Raw genomic sequence first — 22,687 nt, forward strand, 5'->3', positions numbered from 1 at the left:
GAGGCATGAAGGAGTGAAGGTGAGCAGATAGTCTTGATTTTGGCAGTTTCACCACAAGAGGGTTGCTGGCAGATCTTGTGCGACCTGAAGGAAAATTTGGGGGACAGAACACAGACAGAGCAGGAGGAGCAAGGCTGGAGGGGAGTCGGTATAAGACAGAAAGACCACCAACCTGCCTGCGGTGAGAGAGTGAAAGGCCCTCAGAATCAGCTTCATCGTGGGAGATTCCAATGATTCTGAATGCTTTGGTTTCAACCGCGTGAAGCCGAGCTAGGTGTGAGGCAGGAGCACCAGCCCAGAGGGGAGAGCAGTATTCCACTGAGGTGCGGATGAAAGCTTTGTATGTGGTGAGGAGCTCAGAAGAACCCAGAAAGGACTTCACACGATGGAGGATGCCCAGACGGCGACTGGCTTTGGAGGCCAGCTTGGAAATGTGGTTTTCCCAGGAATAATCACAGCAGATAGTGAGACCCAAAAACTTGAGTGACAGAACTTATTCAAGAGGATTGTTCAGAAAGTAGATAGGAGGGTTGTCCAGACAGTCTTTTGAGAGAGACAAAGTGAGAGTATGAGATTTGTCAGGATTGAAAGACATGGTCCACTTGTTTGACCAGTCTGAGATTTTGTCCAGGTCTGCAGAGAGTGAGGAGGATGCAGACTGCCGTTCTGAGGGTTGGGATATGGAGCGGCAGAGAGTGGAGTCATCAGCAAAAAGATAGAGAGGATTTTCCAGAGAGATAATTGACTAAGACCAGAAAAAGCACAGGGCCTAGAACACTGCCTTGAGGAACTCCAGGCTGAGCAGGAATGGGAGATGAGAGAATTCCATTCAGGGTCACACGTTGACTGCGACCAGAGAAGATGTCTGCAATCCATGCGTGGAGGGTTCCATGGATACCATAGGAGGAGAGTTTGGTGAGCAGAGCTGGGTTTCAGACCGTATCGAAGGCACGAGATCGAGGAAGGCACGAGATCGATCGAGGTCGAGGAAGACAGCTCTGATTTCCTGTTTGGCGTTGAGGGCCTCCAGCCATTGTTGAGACAGCAGGAGCAGCATGTCCAGAGTAGAATGACCTGGTCTGAATCCAAATTGATGATCAGAGATCAAGCCATTGGAGAAGAGGAAGGATTTGATATCCGAAGCGATGATGGATTCCATGACTTTGCTGATAATTGGGAGCAGGCTGATTGATCTGTTGTTGCTAGGATCTGTTTTTGCACCTTTGTTGTGTAAAGCAGTAATGTTGGCTGATTTCCAACCTGATGGCAGATGACCTTGAGAAAAAGAGAGGGTGAAGAGGGTTCAGTCTTGAGAGTAGAGAGATTGTGTTTCCTGGCTCTCCTGAGGGTAGACACACACTTGTTCCGAGCTTTGTGAAAGGAATGGAGATTGCCTTCCGTTGGATTTGCCTTCCAAGAGGCGAAGGCAAGTTGTTTCAGGGCAACTGCCTCACCACAAGATTCAGTGTACCATGGACGGGAGGAAGGGTATGACAACTGAATACAAGATGGGATAAATCTGTGCATGAGAGAGAGCAATTTACTTTGGAAGAATTCCCAGGAAGAGTTGATGTCAGAGGCAGTAGAGATGGGAGACCAGTCCAGATGATTGATGGCTGTTTGAAGACCGTGCCAGTCAGCTTGAGTGAAATGCCAGACTCATCGATGCTGAGGAGGCTCTCTGAGAATGGCCAGAGAGATGTTACTGCTGTTTAACACCAAACTGAAAGGGAGGAATCCCGCCCGACCTTCTGGAGGCATTATGTGCTTTTCGCATCCCCTACAGACTAACGGATTTGAGCCTAGATCTACTGTAATCTATATGCCCCCGAGACTATTGTAACATAACCCTAACTGCCACTCCCATAAGGAATGGGTGTACTAGTAAATATAAAGGAAACAACGTTATTGGTTCTGAAGTTGTAAAAACTTCATTAAAAACAAGGTCATCGTTTTGGGAATATCACCTCATTTGAATGTTAAAATGATCAACGATTTTCCTTTAACTCAATACTACAAGGAGAATGGAGGTAAATATTGACTCGAAGCAAACTGTTCAACCTCTAAATTGGTTGACAGAATGATAAAATGTCAAATTGGCCAAGATGTACTTTTGGACATTAACGTTGTCTTTTGTCCATTTGGGATTTTATGTTTTTACCACACTTCTGATTATGTTAGTGTACAAGATTTTCCTAATTAGCAAGTTTGTCTTATTTTCTCATTTTCACTGTAATTGGCTTCAATAAATATTTGTAATGCAAAGGATTCACAATGAAAGTGTTAGATAAAAAATTTGTACATTTTCTAGCTTAGTTACTAAGTGAGTCGTCGTGGGCTCAAAAAGTACAAAAGAACATTTTCAGCGATTGCCCAAATGTGAACCACGAGAGTTTGCTCAAAATCTGTAATTTATTAAATTTACTACCTAAACCGATACTACCACTCCTAATACTACTACAACTACTACTTATTTAACTCTTAGATGCAGGTGTCAAAAATCCTACATAAACGCAGCCATTGGGCCTCGGAGGCCCAACGGATGTATTCGTGTAATGTTTTTTTGTTTTTTAAAGTTTTTTTTCTTTCATATCCTTTTTCAATCCAAGTCGATGCTCATGGATGTGTATTTGCTCAGAAAATGTGAATCATTTATCCTATTAGTTGGAAGAATCCCATACAAGTAATGAATCCTTTTTATTTTTTGGGGGAAAAAAACATTTTTGTTCTTGGTTTTTCAACTTTTTTTTTCTCTAAAAAGTTGAGGCTCATGGAGGAGTATTTGCTCAAAAAATATGATTCACTAATCCTTTTATTTAGAATGTATATGTCTACAACTGTCAAAAATCCTACACCTATGGAGCCATTGGGCCTCGGAGGCCCCACGAATGTATTCGTGTAAAGTTTTTTAATTTTCATATTTTTGTCACTGAATTATTTGTAACCAAGTTATAGGAGCATATAATGAGACTCATATCAAGAAAATAATGATATAACATAGTACAACTAACATAGTAGTACAACAACATTTATGCGGGGCCTCGAAGGCCCCAGGCCTGCATTCGTGTCAGATTTTCGGGTTATAAGTGAAGAATGAGTTTTCCACGAGCCTGAATGCAATTTTTTTTAAATGTTACTGAATTTTGTGTAACAACATGAAAGTGGCTGAAAATGAGGCTCATTCCAAAAAAAAATGTACAGCATAGTTTTTGCAACAAAAAAAACCTTGTGGGCCTCCGAGGCCCAATCACTGTATCCAAGGGTTAACAGCCCCAAACACCTTTTTGTGGGGTCGGCCAGGAAACGTTTTTGGCTCAAGTCTTTCACAAAGGGGCTGATGAGGCCTGATGGTGATCTGTGCAGAATTTTTAGTTTATGTTCAGGGTGCTAAGGATAACTCACTTACTCTTCACAAAAGACACCATGGGATCTTCAGCATCCATTAGCCACCCAGTGCTGGCAGACAGCTCCTGTGGCTTGACTTATTTGGGAGGGACGGCGCACATATTGATGGCTCGCCCTGCATGCGTAATGTCAGAATGACAGTTTATAGCCAGGCCTTAATTTCAAGGAATAAATAGCAAGCCCACCCTTCATATCCCATATTAAGTGGGTGTAAAGTGTCATGGATATGATGGTACATCATTGTTTGCCTGAAAACGAGCCATGGAACAAGTGGGTCTTTTCCTTTTCTAATGGACAGATGTGAAATGTGTGGCTGCCTCCTAGTGGTGAATTTCAAGTTTAGTTCCTAGAAACTCCAGGATGCAAGTGTTCTTCCAGTAAACCCCACCTGGTTGATAATCCAAAATCCAGGATGACTCCACACCTCAACTCTTTTGTTCCTCTTTTCTCCTGATTGGGGAACCACCTTCCAGAGGCTGTTCAATCCCATTCTTCCTTTCAGGTCTTGAAGCAGACTGCAGCACAATCTCATGTCACTCTCTCATCCTGACCCATTATCCTCAATACCCGCCATTAACCCTTCCTAATCCGAACCAAACCTTCTTACTTGCAGGTTGCCACCCATAATCTCTTTCTTCTTTTACTGTTTGTTCATTCCCTTGCTTATTGCATCTAAGAGTTGCCCCGCTATCCTGCTATCAGTTCATCCCCTCCGTCACCTTGCTTTTCCATGAGCCTCAATCATGCAAAGAGAAAGAACCCTCAGTGGAATGTCTAACATTAGAATTTGTTACTCAGTGGAATGTCTCTCAGGACACCTTTTTATTCACAAGACACAATCAAAACAAACAGTGCATGTTGTTATTCATTCATGAGATATTTCCTGCACTTGCACTGCATAACAACAGCTCACTGACATTGAAATACAGTCAAAAGTGCAGCCTCAGAGGCTTTTAGGCACAACCTTGATAAGTGTAGTCACCTTCTTTTTTTAAAAATAAACTACAGACCGTCTCGACTCAGAGAACCGTAAAATAACGGAGGATGGAACATTGATATATTTAAATGAAAGTGAAATGAATAAAGAGGATATGTGACGTACAGCCATAGGCGTAGTTTGACTTCTCTATTTGGGGGGCAGGGGCTTAATAGTAATAATGGGTCTGACTTCCAAAATTACCGTTTGTTAGTGTAGTTACAGTGAAAGTGAAATCACAAATACAGTTTATGTTCATGATTTAATCATCCTTGTTTTTTGTTTTAGCCTATTTTTTAGCCCGTCCCGTGCACAGCATATGTGTGTATGTGTGTTTGTTTGTGTGTATGTAATGTGTGTGTGTGTGTGTGTGTGTGTGTGTGTGTGTGTGTGTGTGTGTGTGTGTGTGTGTGTCTGGGCCGTAACCTTTTTTACCATTCGAGTTTTGTCATCAAATTTTCAACAAAGCTTATTATGCGACTATGCAGAAGGCAAATTAATAATTTTGGTCAAAAGGTCAAAAGTCAGTATCACATAAAATGGTCAATTTTCATCTGATCCACCTGAAATTTAAAGAATCTGCATATTGGGTCACAGAATTGGTTCACCAATCAAAAGCTAGAAACTGAATATTTTTTTAGAAATAAAGATGGCTGCATAAATGGGCCAAGGCTGCATAAAATCATCAATTTTCATTTTGTACTTTTAAAAAAAACTGTTTTCATTATTTTACGCAGGCAGAAGAAGAAGAGGATGACGTCTGAATACAAACGGATGCGGATGGGCTTTGCATTTTCAAATGCTTTCTCGTTTGACATGTTTACCAGCTACCACCAATATTACTATTAGCATAACAACAAATTATTGGAAAAAAAAAAAATCGAGCACTTTATGAATCACGTCTCCACGGTGATACACATACATAAGCATTGTCTTAATATAAACGAGTGAGATACCCGTGCTCCACACGGGTGGGAGGCCGGAAGCCAACAGGCAATGCAGATATGGCGAAAGCATGAAACCAATAAATTCCACATTCCTGTAGCACCCTCAGTCGCACGTCAGACATGGACAGCAAGTTTGTGAAGGATTTCCATGAAAAACATACCTGTTCGCAAACGAACGGGTACGTTCACGTATAGAAACATCGATCATGGGTCCGTGGCAAATCTGCATATGGTGATCCGCGAAGTTCACATTTAGAAAGTAGAAACCATCACGGTATGTCGTCATTTACTTGAACTCAATATCTCTTTTTTTCATTCCAAACAACATAACTCCAATCATAAATTAATCACAAAATAAACTTTTAACAACATTGTTAATGTTTCCTTCATTGTAAAAACTACCAAGTCAACAGTTAAAAGGATTTTGAGCCAATAGGTGTTATGGCCTTGGCAAGATCGATGGAGACAGTGATCTGTTAGCTTATACACCGCCCAAATAGCTCTGTGGAATTCTCTCATGTAGAGATTAAACTCACGTCGTTTGAACTTTGGCCAAGGTCATTATTTACTTTTAATGATGTTTATATATGAATCAACAAGAAGATAATTGGTTTTGGGTCGTTCTTTCCGCATATCTTGTGGGATTGTGAGTTGGAGAGACGACCGTGATGGCGGGGAGGGGGTTGGCATTCTCTCAAGCAGGGATTCAACCCATGTCCTTATAAAAGGTCTTTGTCCGAGGTCACCGAGTCCGATTGGTGCAGCCTATCGGTGCAGCCGTTTGTGCGGCACCCGGGAAAATAACGTTATGCAGGAGTCCAAACCTGAAAATGCTGGAGGCCAAAGCTGAAATTGGAAAAACAATACACCCTATTTTACTCCAGGAGATCCCAGGATTACCCACCCAAAATATCGTTGCGATCGGTTCAGCCGTTTTTGCAGTACCTTCGAACGGATGGACAGACAGACAGACGGACAGACATTTGGTGAATTATAGTAAGATACTGTTCTTACCTTAATGACTAAAGTAGGTACAATCGTTTTTCCCTTCAGTTAGCGTAAACGTCCACAATGTCCTCTGGAATCAGCTTCACAGTTAAATCACCTTCTATGTGAAGAAGAGTCGGTGAAGAAAATCTTTCCTCCTCCATAGTTCAGCACAAACAGTTTCTAATCCATACCATAGCAGAAAAGCTTTGTTCCGAAGTGGCTTCATTTGTGAAAATCCTTCATTTGTGAAAAATCACAAATTTCAAAGTTGTTAATCTGATTTGAAAAAAGATGCAACCAATCACGTCACTCTATGCAAATACCGCGATATCTGCCGTGGCTGGGGGAAGAAATCCATGCACTTGGGTTCCGTTTTGCTTTGTTACTCACGATTAAATACGGGATGTTTTTATCTTCATTGTAAACTACTGAAAAAAATTAATGTGGGGCATTGATTGTCCCCCCTGCCTAATTAATGTGCATTACAATCAATTGGAACATTGAATTCTTGTATTCTTCATACTTGAATTATGTAAAGTTGATGCCTCCCATGTCGAAATTCGGCATTAAACACCCAACGTTGATTCTACATATTAAATGGCCACATGCAAATTTGATGACATCATATAAATTAATGTGCAACCCAATAAGGGGGAACATTGGGTTTTTGGAATCTATGCTCTTGAATTATGAATAAAAAAACTATTTCCAGTTTGCCTAAAAATATTTGCATCGAAAATCATTTTAAAGCCAATCTGAGACTTTGGCCCAGCGTCGCATCTGGAACTAGTTGGAATTTTTTGCTATCAGAGAAAATTGAAATACAGTAGATGAAAACATTGTCATATTTTTCATTCGATCCACAAAGAGATGTAATTGATGGATTCTTCAGCAGTAGGTCATATAGTGTATCACCCCCACAAGCTGTCGGGGTCCCTCCAGTGGGGGCCTAGGGCAATTGCCCAGGCAGACCCATCGGTAAGACCGCTCCTGACTGTATGCCAATACCTGACGTTTTTCATTTTCAGCCTGGCCTTCAACATTGATCGATTTGAAAAGATTTTTTTTTTCACACTGAAGATTGCAATTGGTGACATAAATGAGAACTTGGAAGTTGTGATGATCAGCTCTCATACTAATAGTGGCGATGATAAATTAATGGTGCTCTCCTTTACCTTCTTCCAACTCCATCTTTTACAGTTTGAGGGATGCTCAAAGGCCTACTCCCGCCTGGAAAACCTGAAGACCCATCTACGCTCTCACACGGGTGAAAAGCCATACGTGTGTGAGCATGATGGTTGCAACAAGGCTTTTTCCAATGCGTCAGACCGTGCGAAGCACCAGAACCGCACGCATTCCAATGAGGTCAGGCCACCTCCTGGCCAGACTCAAGGGTCTGACAGTCAGCAAGGTTGGGGGGATGATGGAGGGAAAAGACGGGAGTTTACAAAACTTAATTGGGCGATGGCTCAGTTGGGAGCTTCATCCCCCTACCTGACTTCCCCAACCCCCCACATCCCAATTTTTGTGTGTATGGATCACTGTTACAAATTACCACATGAAATTCAGCTTGTATTAATCATAGCCAAGTGAAACAAAAAGAGCAGGAAACAACATGGCATTTTGCCCTGAAGGAGGTTATGAAAAGGAAAGATTAGATAAAGAGTATGTTTTAGACTTTAGAGGAATAAAGAAAGATTATGGTGTCTGATTGTTGTTCATAAGGTACAACTTCACTATTGGTATCCAATTTGCATGTGACAGCTGATTGAATGACTCCATGGGAATGAAGTTTGGGAGAAACACCAGCATAATTATAATAATAACAACAACCCAGACAACAATTTCAACAATTACTTTCCATCATCACTTTGTTTATTTTCGTTTCCTTTCTCGCACATTTCCTCACTGTGAACAGAAACCATACGTGTGCAAGATTCCCGGATGTACGAAGAGGTACACCGACCCGAGCTCTCTTCGCAAGCATGTGAAGACGGTGCACGGGCCGGAGGCGCACGTCACAAAGAAGCAGCGAGGCACGTGCGAGGGTCCAACGCCCAGATCGCACCCGGGATCTCACGGCTCCTCCGGGCAGCACGATGGCGGCACAGCAGCAGCCGGAGGCCTTCCTGGAAAACTTGGACTCGCCAGCCCGAGAGACCTGCATAGGAGCGGCGGCGCTCCCGATGCTGGACCCAATCGTGAAGATGACATGCAAATCCGCTCGGTCAAGTCTGAGAAGTCCGTGGTAAGCAGCTTAAAGTGTTCAAATATACCCAAGAGAGAAACTTCACATTACTACTGTTGTCAGTTCTCTGTTGGCTTCAAAGTATGCATCACAAACACCAAACATTCCAATAGGGATACTTGCTTCGCCCTATCAACCACAATTAGATGCATTTTTAAACCCGCTGGAATAGATTGAATCCACTTCGTGTAAATTTGTCTCCTGCCAAAGAGACTCAAGCAGAGGTCAGGTTGAATCGGCAAGAATAGTAATGAAAGCAGACATTACACACATTACACCATACCTGTCCACACCATGCTGCACAGACATGAAAAAACAAATCTCATGAAACAGGATTTCATCCCCTGGGAAGAAATACGCAAATGACTGGAAGACAAGACGGAAGTGTTATACTAAGGGGTCATATGACTATAACTCTTACATCCTGTATCCTGCATTCCAAACAACAAGCATGGTGTACATTATTGACTAATGCACGCTTTACAAGGATGCACAACAATATAAAGGGAAAAGCTACAGGAGGTCATTCACCCCCATCATGCCTGCACTTTACCAATACTCTATTAGCTTAAATTATTCGTTTACTAATCTTATATGATACCGAGCTGTAGTTCTACGTAATTTTGAGTTTCCTATTGGCAGAAGTGCAATTTAACAATCACAATTCAGGAACCCTGCTAAAAGTGTAATGGATGTGAAGCAGGCACCTCCTAATGTTAATAATGTTGCTAATGGATAGGTTAGGACCTGTGAGATATTGTCATAAGTTAATTGTGTTAATTTGCTTTATTGTGCTATTTGAAGTTTTAACAATATACTGTACATCTGGATCCGGAAGGGAGGAGCTTAGCGAGCGTGCCATGCCGGCAATGGAGATGTTTGCTGTGATTACTGCTCCTGCTGAATGACTTTGGCTTACAATAAACCTTGTTGATGGACTTCAATGAGTGATACTGGATCCTGGGGACATTACACAATTGGTGATGAGGATGGGATGTGTGCCAAATTAGTTCATGGTGCTGACCTGCTAAAATATATATATATATATATATATATATATTTTTTTTTTTTTGTGTGTGTGTCACGCTACCAGATTATTGTACCAGATGCTCAAATTATGGATTTCAAGTTATACCTGCAGCATTAAACCAACCCTGTACCTTCATAAAATAGCAGGGTTGGTCAAATTGGGCAATTACAAATTCATTAAAACAAAAATTTAAATATTCATGTGTTCCCCAAAATGTCAAGTTTTTCAACTTTTCATGCCAGGAAATCTAGAAAATTTCGCAAAAAATACCAGCCAGTAATTTACAATCAGAATCAATTTCTAGGGTTTAAAGGTTTTTTTCAAGCATGATGTTGGACAAGTAAAGTAAATAAAAGTACCATAAGAGTTATTGGCCGAGTGCCAATTTTTTTTGGCACCGTGCCAATATTCTGTATTTTTCACTTTTTTCCGAGCAAATAAGTTGTGACCAGCACTGGTTTTAATTGGAATTTATGGGAAACAAACACGCACATGTTTCTTCTAATAATGCTGTATTTATTATGTACAACATAATCTGCATTGAATCTTCAAGCATAATCTGCATTGCAACTGTACACAAATACTGTAAATCATCGCCCGCCATCTGTACGCTAGCCCAAGCTGTTATGCAAAATATCAAGGCAAAATGACGAGTAGGCCTACATGTATAGAATTTTCACACACATGTTTGGTGAAGCCCCATTTACAAGACGTATGTACAAGACTAGTCAACCGTTGACTACCTGAAGGTGCGTAGGCGAGATAGGGGGCACCTCCGGGACACAAAGGTGATCCCGGGGGAGGAGGCTGTTTCACAGCACCACTTGGTTGTCTGCGACATAAGGGTGAAAGGTGCGAGGACAGCTCGGCGGGTGAAGTACCAACCGAGAATGAAGGTGTGGAGGTTGAAAGAGGTGACAGTAAGGGAGGCATTAAAAGAGAGGCTGAGTAGGGTCGAGGATGATGTGGTTGAGCTTGAAAGTGGTTGGATGTCAATGAAAGCTGGTCTGTTGGGAGCCGTTGGTGAGGTATGTGGATGGACAAAAGGACCACCGAGGCACTCGGAAACATGGTGGTGGGATGATGAAGTTGGAAAGAGGATTGACGAGAAGAGGAAGAAGTTCAAGGAGTGGCAGAAGGCGAAGGGTACGGGAGCAGAAACAGCAGAGCATGAAAGTTATAAGGCAGCCAGGAAGGCTGCAAAGAAAGAGGTAGCAAAGGCGCAGGAGGCATGTAGGAAAATGTTCGGAGAACGCTTGGATTTGGAAGAGGGTCAGAGAGCAGTATTCAGGATTGCAAAGCAGATAGCGAAAGAGAGGTGTGATGTGATGGGGGTGAGTTGCTTGAAGGATGAAGTGGGACAAATCGTCGTCGACCCAGATGGAATTAAAGGAAGATGGAAAAGATATATGGAAATGCTGTTGAATACAGAGAATGAATGGGATGGCAACAAAGAGAGTAACCCAGTTTTAGGACCAGCAGAGAAGATAACTGAGAAGGAAGTTGAGGAAGCGATAAAAGCAATAACCACCGTTTAGAGGCCATTTTTCCCCGCAAAGCGGCAAAAGCAAATTAAAATTAATTAAAAGCAAATTTAAATAATTTATAAATTTAATATTTAATATTTAATATAATATTTAATAATATTAAATAAAATAAATTAATATTTATAAATATTATAAATAAAATAAATAATATAATAAAATAAATAAAGCGATAAAAGCAATGAAGGGTAGAAAAGCAGGAGGGCCGACGGGAGTTGTGGGAGATATGTTGAAGGCAGCAGGAAGTTGGGGTGTGAAGAGAATGACAGAGATCTGTAATCTGGTGGTGAAAGAAGGCCGCATTCCAGTGGATTGGGAACTGAGTACCCTCGTCCCTCTATACAAGGGGAAAGGTGACCCTCTGGAGTGTGGCTCGTACCGAGCGATAAAGTTATTGGAGCATGGAATGAAGGTATTGGAAAGGGTGTTGGAGAGGCGGATAAGGAAGAAAGTGAAGATCGACGAAATGCAGTTTGGATTTATGCCAGGAAGAGGAACGACAGACGCGCTGTTCATTGTGAGGCAGTTGCAGGAGAAGTACATGGAGAAGAGGAAGTTGTTTCTTGGGTTTGTTGATCTGGAGAAAGCATTCGATAGGGTTCCACGCAAAGTATTGACATGGGCATTGAGGAAGTTAGGAGTGGAGGAATGGTTGATCAGAGTCGTGATGGCAATGTACAAAAGAGGGCGCACAGCTGTAAGGACGAAGGGCGGGAACAGTGGTGAGTTTGAGGTGAAGGTGGGATTGCATCAGGGGTCGGTACTAAGTCCACGACTATTTGTAGCTGTGATGGAGGTGCTGGCTCCGAACGTAAAGGAGGGTTTACCGTGGGAGTTGTTGTATGCAGATGATCTGGTGTTGATTGCGGAAAGTATGGATGGACTGAAGGAAAAGATGAACAAGTAGAAGGAATGTATGGAGGCAAAAGGTCTGAAGGTGAGTATCGGAAAGACGAAGGTGATGGCAAGTGGTAAAGAATGTGGTGAGGTGGAAAGAACTGGGAAGTGGCCCTGTGCTGTGTGTAGGAAGGGTGTCGGAGTGAACTCCATTCAATGTACAATGTGCGCTGAGTGGGTTCATCAAAAATGTAGTGGTCTGAGAGGGTCATTAACCAGTGTGGCAGCTACATTCAAATGTAAGGTGTGCACAGAGGGAGCTGCAGATGGAGGAAATGTTGAGTTGGATCTTGGAGACGGCGTGAAGCTGGAAGGTGTGAAAACATTTTGCTACCTCGGAGACATGCTGAATGGAGAAGGTGGATCAGACTCGGCAACGGTTGCTAGAGTGAGATGTGCATGGAAGAAGTTTCGGGAACTGAGTGGTGTGCTGATGATGGGAGTGTTATTGAAGCTGAAGGGAAAGGTGTATGCTGCATGTGTGAGAAGTGTTATGATTTATGCGAGCGAGACATGGGTAATGAGCGTAGAGCAGCAACGAAGGTTGGAAAGGGTGGAAATGCGAATGGTTCGACGGATGTGCGGAGTATCGTTGAGAGAGAGGAAGACAAATGATGAATTGCGAAAGATGATGGGAATAGAGCCTGTGATTGATGCTGTGAAGAGGAACAGGTTGAGATGGTTTGGTCATGTGTTGAGGAAGGATGAAAGTGACTGGTTGAGAAGAGTGATGGAAATTAATGTAGAAGGAGGTAGAGGACGGGGAAGACCGAGAAAGACTTGGCTAAAGATGGTGGAAGAAGAAATGCGGGCAAGGGGGTTAACAAGGAGAGATGCAGAAAATAGGGCAAAATGGAGAAGATTGTCATGGGGACCGCAAGGCTAACCCCCGCTCTTGTTGGGAAAATTGCCTTTAAAATGCATGTTGTTGTTGTTGTATGTACACTAGGCTTGACTTATCCATGAAGGACAAGAAATGCATGTGGCATCAAACTACTTACACTTGAAAACCCCATGGGATATTAAGTTGGCAGCCAGAAGTGTGATTCAAAGGTCAAGTCCACCATCTCTTATCTTCCCCAATCCAAAACCTTGATCTTTTCTACCCCCGCTAATTTCACCCCAAATCCACTTTTTTGAGGTGACTTTTGACTTCTTTCCTGGAAGTCCTTGGTGTCCTTGCGTTTTATACCTATCCTGCCTCCTCCCAGGCCCTCTCCCTCCCACACATCTCCCGATGTCCCTGCTCTCAAATGTTGTGTTTGTGTGCTTCCTTCCTTTCTCTCCCCATCTTGTCGACCGCTCCCCTTTTTATATACTTTGTTTGCTTGTTTGTTTGATTTGTTTGTTTGATAAATGTTAGCTCTTTCACGAGCCTCGACTCTGTACACAAAAAAAGAAAAAAGAAAAAAAAAAGTCATATCGTGTGAGCCTAATTCACAAAGTACATACAAGTACAGCATTGTTCAGTAAACGATATTCTTTGTCCAGCATATGAATAAAATATCATGCACACTGGATGCACAGCACTGAGCAGCATGTACAGGTCTTATCAATTGCACAAACTATGATGACTGTCTCAATCATTATCATGATGAGATTGAGATCTTATCATGATTGAGACAGTCATCATAGTTTGTGCAATTGATAAGACCTGTACATGCTGCTCAGTGCTGTGCATCCAGTGTGCATGATATTTTATTCATATACTGGACAAAGAATATCGTTTACTGAACAATGCTGTACTTGTATGTACTTTGTGCATTAGACTCACAAGATAATGACTCAATGATAATTATCAGTCACGTATCAGTATTATTCATTTATCAGTATCATTAATCATTATCTAAACAAACACGTGTAGCGACTAGCACTCCACCAGGCGACTGTTGCCGTGGAATCGCGGAAAATGACCGTCGAGTCCGAAGCAAAATTCAGGCTTCAACGGTCATAACAGGTAATGCCACTGTCATAGAACGAAAGATCGTATATTTTTCCGTCGATGGGTGAAATATAAGACGAAACTGTGTCCAATAAAGGTATATTTACGGAAGTTTATTGCTGATAAACGATCAATCCGGAAGCGAAAACGGTGAAACACGCAGCGCCGCCTTTCACCGGCGTTTATACGCAGTAGATGATTAGCGCATCTGGTACAAGAATCTGGTAGCGTGACACATATATATATATATATACACACACACAGTCATACCCCGTTTTACGCCATTTCGACCTACGTCAAATCCGACTTTACGCCACTCTTCTAGAGTAAATTTCAGTTCAGCGAACGTCATTATGTGCGACTTTATGTCACTCCTACGGACGTGAAAAAAATTAATTTTTCCTCAAAAATATATTTTAAATAAATAAAATAGTACATAAATTAACAATAAAAGAAGCTAAAAAACAATTTAAAATATAATAAAAAGCACATTAAAAATATTTTAAAATGTACGTACAGTATACTGTACATACGCGCAGCTGCTGGTTCTCATTAAAAACAGAGGTGACGTACAGTATTCCTTTACTGTGTCTGTGTTAGCCATGGGTCCTAAGAAGGATAGTGCTAGTGTTTCTAAGCGTAATGTGGTTACGATGGAAGATAAGTTAAATCTGATTAAAAGGTATGAAAAAGGTGAAAAAGTGTCGGTGATAGCGCATAGACCTTATCGCGAATCGGAACCGCAATGCGTCATGGGATCGGAAAGGGGCAATAGCGCCGCCGGCGGTCGCTGTCACTTTGACAGACTGCTTGTTTACATTGACACACTACGTGATCCTTACCACTTTAAACTACTTTTAGGACTTTTTTACTGTGACAAATTAACAAATTAACTGTGAACTGTGATCAGCTCATGAGCCAGTATTTGCAAGCCAAGGACACCGTCGCAAAACTGAAAGCCGCCATTGCAGTATGTAACAAGAAGTTTACTGTTTCGGACATAGCAAACTGTGATGAATTTGTGAAACTTTATACAGGTTTACCTAGTTATGACCCGTTTAATTGGTTATTAGCAGAAGTATCCCCTCATGCACAGAACCTTCATTATTATAAGGGGAAATTATCAATGGAAGACAAGACCTGGCAAATAAACAATACTACAAAACCCGGAGTTAAGCGATCTCAATCTTTAGAGGATCAACTACTCATGACACTCATGAAGCTTCGGCTTAATCTTCGCGAGGAGGACCTCGCATTTCGCTTTGGATTAGGACAAAGCACCGTCTCCCAAGTTTTGTTCGCAAGTGTACAGCCAATATGTCAAGACCTACTCTCAAGTGCCTTGTTGGTATTACATCTAGCGGAACAATTTCATACATTTCCAAACCTACAGGAGGAAACACGTCGGACAAAAAAATTGTAAAGATGACGAATATTGTAGACAAGTTCCAGCCCGGCGATATTTGTATGGCCGATCGAGGTTTCAACATTCAGGAACTGTTCTTGCATGAGCAGGTTGTTTCTCTTCTCCAATGGGAGCCCCCCTTTCCCTCAAAAATTTCTTTAAATCGCTGGATTTTAATGCCAAAAAACGCTGAATTTCTTTCACATTAGCCATCTTCCTTTCCGTAAACACAGCGTCGATCGTAGACAGACGCTTCCTCTTCTGGGTTCGTGTTTACGTTTGCCCCCTTTTCGATCCCATCATGCTTTGCGGTGGAGCGCCCTCTGTTGATATTTACCGATTCGCGATAAGGTATATGCCTTAGGGCTGCCACGGTCGACAGTATCGACCATCATTCATGATAGGGAACGTATTCTCGCATACGTCAATGAAAAAGCGCCGCCGGCTCAGACTGCTAAAATGTGTGTTTGTGTTCAGAGGAGACGCCATGTTTAAGGTGAATAACATAGTCTTATTAATTTTATTTATTATTCTTTACAAATTCATTTATTAATTGTGTTCATTACTCATTAAAGAAATATGACTAAAATGTGTTTTTAGTGTTCTTGAAGGTTTAGCGATAGTTATATACTTTCGCGAGTTATTTACTCTAGTTTTACGGTGTTTGTCTTCATTTTAAGGCATTTTTAAGGCATTATGCCCGGTTTACGTCAAAAACAGAGTTACGTCACGGCTTATGGAACCAATTAATGACGTAGGCCGGGGTATTACTGTATGTGTATATATATATATATATATATACAGTCATGTGAAAAAGTAAGTACACCCCACGTAAAGTTTTGACTTTTTCAACATATCTCAACATAAAGCTATTTCATCTTCATTTCAACAATATTGATAGATAAAGGTGATATAATATAACAAATATCATGAAACATTTACATTTTGTAGTCCATTGTATAATTTAAATAAACATAAATGTAAATTTCGCATGTGGAAAAAGTAAGTACACCCTTGGCTCTAATAGGTGGTATTGCCCCCTTTGGCAGAAACAACCTCAAGTACGCGTTTCTTATAACTGTCTACCAGTCTCTGACATCGATTGGGAGAAATTTTTGCTCACTCCTCCATGCATAATTCTTTCAGCTGTGCGATGATTGAGGGGTTTCTTGCATGCACAGCTCGTTTTAAATCCCCCCACAACATCTCGATGGGATTTATATCCGGGCTTTGACTTGGCCATTCCAGAACCCTCCATTTCATTCTTTTCAGCCATTCCTTGGTGGATTTACTGGTATGTTTAGGGTCATTGTCATGTTGCAAGGTCCACCCTCGGTTGAGCTTCAACTTTCCGACAGATGGCCTCACATTATCCTCAAGCACCCTCTGGTACAATGAAGAATTCATAGTGGATTCTATGACGGTGAGCTGCCCAGGCCCTGATGCAGCAAAGCTGCCCCAAACCATAATATTTCCACCACCATGCTTTGCAGTTGGTATCAGTTTATTGGGGTCAAATGCTGTCTTTGGTTTTCGCCAAACATGTCTTCTGGTACTGTGGCCAAATAGCTCTACCTTTGACTATCTGCCAGAGCACATTGTTCCAGAAGTGCTGGTCTTTGCTGAGGTGTTCATTGGCAAACTTTAGTCTTGCCCTGATGTTCTTTCTGGACAGCAAAGGTTTCCTCCTGGCACACCTCCCATGTAGATCAAAATTGTGCAGCCTCTTTCTAATGGTAGACTCGTGCACTTTGACATCAACAGTGGCAAGAGCTACCTGTAGGTCCCGTGATGACATTCTGGGGTTCTTAGAGACTTCTTTCAGCATCTTGCGGTCTGCTCTCGGGATGAACTTGCTAGGGCGACCTGGCCTGAACAAGTTGGCAGTTGTTTGGAATCTTCTCCACTTGTCGATGATCTTCCGGATAGTCCAATGATTGATTTCAAATTGTTTGGAGATCTTTATAAATCCCTTCCTAGACTCGAAGGCATCTATAACCTCCTTTCTGAAGGCCTCAGAGAGCTCTTTTGATCTAGGAATGGTGATGCCGCACACTTCAACAACAAAGAGCAAACCAAACTAAATGTCTGAGATTTAAATAAGACAGGTTCCTCAAAGATCCTCTCTAACGATGTTCTAATCATTTGCACCTGAGCTGGTGCACCTAATTCTAATTTTAGGTATTTGAAGTCGTGATAAATGTAGGGGTGCACTTACTTTTTCCACATGCGAAATTTGCATTTATGTTTATTTAAATTATACAATGGACTACAAAATGTAAATGTTTCATGATATTTGTTATATTATATCACCTTTATCTATCAATATTGTTGAAATGAGGATCAAATAGCTGTATGTTGAAATATGTTGAAAAAGTCAAAACCTTACATGGGGTGTACTTACTTTTTCACGTGACTATATATATATATATATATATGTATGTATGTATGTATGTATGTATGTATGTATGTATATATTTTTTTGGACTCCTGCAGAAAGTATTCACACCCCTTGCCTTTTTCACATTTTGTTGTGTTGCAGCCTGAATTTAAAATGGATTAAATTGAGATTGTTTTTGTCACTGATCCACACAAAATACCACTCAATGACAAAGTGAAAAGATGTTTTTAAATTTTTTTACAAATTAATTCAAAATGAAAAGCTGAAATGTCGAGTCAATAATGATTCAACCCCTTTGCCTGTACAACACCATCCCCGTAATATACACCATCTCTTATCTTCCCCCATCCAAAACCTTGATCTTTTCTACCCTCGTTAATCCACCCCAAATCCACCTTTTTCAAATGCCGTTTTTCTTTTCTGAAAATCCGAGTGCCCATTCGTTTTATCCCGTGTACCCGCCCCAGCCCTCTCCCGTCCACAGATCTCCTGATATCCCTGTTCTCTACTGTTGCTTGTGTGCCTCCCACTATTGTCTACCGCTCCCTTTATCATATTTTTTTTTATGTCTTTGTGTTTTATGTGTTGCTCTTACACAAACCTCGACATTGTATTCAAAAAAAAAATTCATCAAATTCTCAGTGATAACAGTTAATATGTGTTTCTTTTTGTAAATTGGCAGCCTTTAAGAATGCACGTGAAACAAACTGCTTAATTAAATAACAAGAACAGTGTCGTTTTATGGTATCTGAATATATATTCTGACATATGCTGTCTGTGTGCTTCGCATTTTTAGTTGTTGTTGCAAAGTGAGAGAGAGTGTTTGTTAAATGAGAAGTAAATTTCAGAAAATTAAGTGAATAGAGAATGAGAGGGGAGAGAAGGTAAAAGAGCTTTGGATAACATTTGAGTAAGGGGAGGAGTGGGGAGAAATAGGGATTAGGAATATGGGGAGAAAGGTTTCAAACGGTTCACCATTTTGACTTGTGTAGTATGTAGATGATCCTATGTCCAATCTATTTGTGCTTAAGCAGTGCTTGTCTGCTTTGCAAACAGATGTCCCCTGGCAGTCAGTCATCATGCAGCAGTGAGCTGTCGCCCTTCAGCAACCATGAAAACCCAGAGTCTGACCCCGGTCCAGAGCAGAGTGGTTCTGGGATGCCTGAGCTAGGGGATGGACTAGGAGGAGTCTCAGATGAACTGGGTGGTGACGGGTCAGGCCCGGGTCCAGGTGTGCGACTGCAAACACGGAGGGCAGTGGGTGGACTTCTACCAACCACTCAGCGACTTGAGCAGCTCAAGCTGGATCGGCTACGGCAGATCCGTTATGCCATGCCTCGGACTTCTATCCATACTACAACAGGCAGTACAAAGCTACCTCCTATCAACACAAATGGTAAGCAAGATCTTCTTGGTTATTTTAAATTGTTTCATTTCAGCAACATGAACCATTTAGATATCCACAATATGTGTGTGTGTGTGTGTGTGTGTGTGTGCGTGCGTGCGTGTGTGTGTGTGTGTGTGTACGCATAACATTTTTCAAAAGTAAGTTAATCTTTTTGTTCAACAGGAAAATAAATGCAATAACAATATTGGCACACATTTGTACAATAGTTGGGAGTAAGAGATTATTTGTAATGTGTTACTGTAAGTATATGTGGATCTCAAAGTAAATTTGGCCTTTGTATTATTCAACAAGTTTTAGGATCTGGTTGGAAGCCATGGCTTGACCCGGTCGACACGGACTGCTTCCAACAAGACTATTAGGGCTCAAACCATTGTGTGTCTGTTTCGTTCCATTCCATTGGCAGAGCTTTTTGTATAGAGTCGAGGCTCGTGGAGAAGTGCAGACCAGAACGTAACAACAAAAGGAACATTGGGAAGAGGGGTGTGGAACATGCCAACAGCAGTATTGAAAGACAAAAAAGAGGAAGACCTGGAGAGATAAGGGACAGGGGGAAGAATGAGAGCAAGGGGAGAGCAGAGGGGGTGATCAGGATGGTTCCAGCCGCAAACTCTCCATCATAGAAGTGGAAGAAAAAACTGGAAGCTCAGAAAGAGGTGGGCTTTGGGAGGGTTAATGTGGGTCAAAAAAAAGATCATGGTTGTGGATGGGGGTGAACTGAGATGGTGGTGAACAGCTGTCTTGAAGCGCTGGAGAAAATGACATTTCAGAGACTGAGTAAGTTGGTTCCACAGGCAGGAAAATAGAACGAATGAGTGGGGAGAAGCAGTGAGTCTGGATTTTGGGAGTTTCACATCAAGTGGGTTACTGGCAGATCACTTGGTAGACTGCAGAAACATGGGGGAAAGGAGAGGGGGATGGAGGTTCAGATCATGAAAAGGGCAGAAGTACAAGATCATATGGGAGGTGGAAGAAAACAGAGACCACAGACCTGGGCTGTCTGTGATGTGAAAATGATTCCAGAGACTCAGCTTCATCAAGGGGGATACTAAAGATTTTGAAGGCCTTAGTTTCCATGGCATCCAGTTATAGTTGGATAAGACACCTTTGTAGGTGGATAAAAGTTGCACAACAGAGGATTCCCAGGCAGTACCCGACTCAAATTTTTGAGTGACTCGACTTCTTCAAGAGGATTGTTAAGAAAGAAGATGGGAGGGGTTGCTAGATGGTCCTTTTGGAGAGAAAGAGTGAGAATCGTCAGGATTGAAAGACATAGTCCAAGTGTTTGACCAGCTTTTGATTATATCAAGGTCTGCAGAGAGAGAAGAGGCTGCAGCCTGCCTGTCTGAAGGAGAAGGGATGCTTTCGCAGAGGGTGTCATCATCAGCAAGGAGATAGAGGATTTCCCAGAGAATCAGAAATATCACTGATGAACATTACGAATAGAACTGGGCCCAAGATACTGCCTTGGGACCCTATATCATTGACAGAGAGGAGATGAGAGGAATCCGTTGAAAACCACATGTTCCTTCAACAACAGAGGAAGTCGCTAAGCCATGTGTGGATGTGGACTTGGATGGCTTGGAGAGCAAGACGGGGTGCCATACTGTATCCAATGCTCGAGATATGTCTGAGATTGAGGGCCTCTAACCATTGTTGGGATAGCAGAAATATCATGTCCAGGGTAGAGTGATCAGATCTGAATCTGAATCTGAACTGATGGTCTGGGTTGAGGGCATTGGAGAAAAGGAATTGTTTTTAAGAACGTTTTTAAGAAGCAGGTTTTGAAGACACTTGTGCTGATGCTATCCAGGCCAGTTGCGGATTCAGAGTAGCAGGTTGCCAGAAACTTCTCCACCGTCTCTGGTGAAAAAGACAAAGTTATGGAGTAGTGGGGGGGAGGTGGGGTGGTTGGAGACACAAGATTTGGAAGCAACCACACAGATTTGAGGCATCAGCCTTCTCACGGGGGGAGTCAGCTGTGTGGCCATTTGAAGTGAGGGAAGGGATGTAGGTGGAGCATAGTGAACTGCCACACAGACAAATAAGAGGTGGGAGTGGAGGGTAAGTCACAGCCAAAGGTACTCCTGTGGTTGGGAGGTCTAAGATCAGTACACGGAAAGTGATACATGAAGTTCTTGATGTAAATTGCAATTCCGTTGGCAGGATGGTGTTTATAGCTATCAAATTGGAGAAGCCTGCTACTCTGAATCCGGGCTACTCCCTCCTCCGGTATGATAGACCTGAGCCTCGTCCTGGAGGCGGGGTTGCTATCTTTATCAAAAACTCTCTTCCTCACTCGCCCTGCACTGCACTCTCTCCACCTCACCCCCAGGAATACCTCTGGCTACGGCTTCCCCTTCGCTCCCACCTCTTGTTCATATGTGTGTTGTACCGTCCACCAAACAGTGATGACTCCATCTACATCTCGCTGTCTGATGATATGGACCAACTTCTATCTACTCATCCCAACTCTCTCTTCCTCATATGTGGTGATTTCAACTGTCATCATGCCAGTTGGCTGGGTGTGGGTACCTCTCTCACCAGCCATGGCTCCTCAGCAAAGGACTTCTGCGACTCACTGGGACTGACACAATCTGTCAATTTCCCGACCCGGATCTCAGTCAACGGAACATCTTCTCTTCTGGACTTGGTTATGACTAACTTCCCTGAAAATGTCTGCTGCTCTTCTTCTGCTCCGATCGGATCATCTGATCATGTCCTTGTTAAAGTGGACATCTCTCTGACCATCCTCAGGGAGCCTGCTCAGCGTCGACGAGTCTGGCATTTCACTCAGGCCAACTGGCACGGTCTTCAAGCAGCCATCAATCATCTGGACTGGTCTCCCATCTCTACCACCTCTGACATCAACTCATCCTGGGAATTCTTCCAAAGTAAATTGCTCTCTCTCATGCACAGATTTATCCCATCTCGTCTTCAGTTGTCATACCCTTCCTCCCGTCCATGGTACACGGAATCTTGTGGTGAGGCTGTTGCCCAGAAACAACTTGCCTTCGTCTCCTGGAAAGCAAATCCAACGGAAGGAAATCTCATTTCCTTTCACAAAGCCCGAAACAAGTGTGTGTCCACCCTCAGGAGAGCCAGGAAACAATATCTCTCCGTTCTCAAGACCGAACTCTCTTATCTGTCTCCCTCTTCCAAATCCTGGTGGCGTCTGGTCAAATCCGTTTCTGGTGTTTGTTCCCCCTCCATCCCCTCCCTTACCTCAAACGGCTACACAGCTGACTCCGCACGTGAAAAAGCTGAATGCCTCAACTCTGTGTTTGCCTCTAAATCTTGTGTCCCAAACCCATCCCTCTCTGTACCCACCATACCCAGTCGTACCCTGCTGCTCCTGGACTCCGTGTCCTTTCCTCCTGACAAGGTGGAAAAGTTTCTGTCAACCCTCGACTCTGATTCTGCAACTGGACCCGACGGCATCAGCCCACGGGTCCTAAAATCCTGCTCTGCTGCTCTATCTCACCCTCTCTCTGTTC

The 22,687-nt window shown here is 42.5% G+C and overlaps 1 protein-coding gene across 1 annotated transcript in view; it reads left to right on the forward strand.

Moving 5' to 3' along the window:
• The window catches only part of LOC137433900 (zinc finger protein GLI2-like), a 303,950-nt gene that overhangs the window by 271,594 nt on the left and 9,669 nt on the right, over positions 1-22,687 (forward strand). The window contains exons 12-14 of the mRNA XM_078785944.1: positions 7,519-7,683; positions 8,237-8,566; positions 18,842-19,181. Of these exons, the coding sequence (XP_078642070.1) occupies positions 7,519-7,683; positions 8,237-8,566; positions 18,842-19,181 (835 nt within the window). The remainder of the gene's footprint in view (positions 1-7,518; positions 7,684-8,236; positions 8,567-18,841; positions 19,182-22,687) is intronic.

Source organism: Myxine glutinosa, chromosome 10, assembly GCF_964187855.1.
Source record: "Myxine glutinosa chromosome 10, kmMyxGlut1.1, whole genome shotgun sequence".
Classification (NCBI taxonomy): Eukaryota; Metazoa; Chordata; class Myxini; order Myxiniformes; family Myxinidae; genus Myxine; species Myxine glutinosa.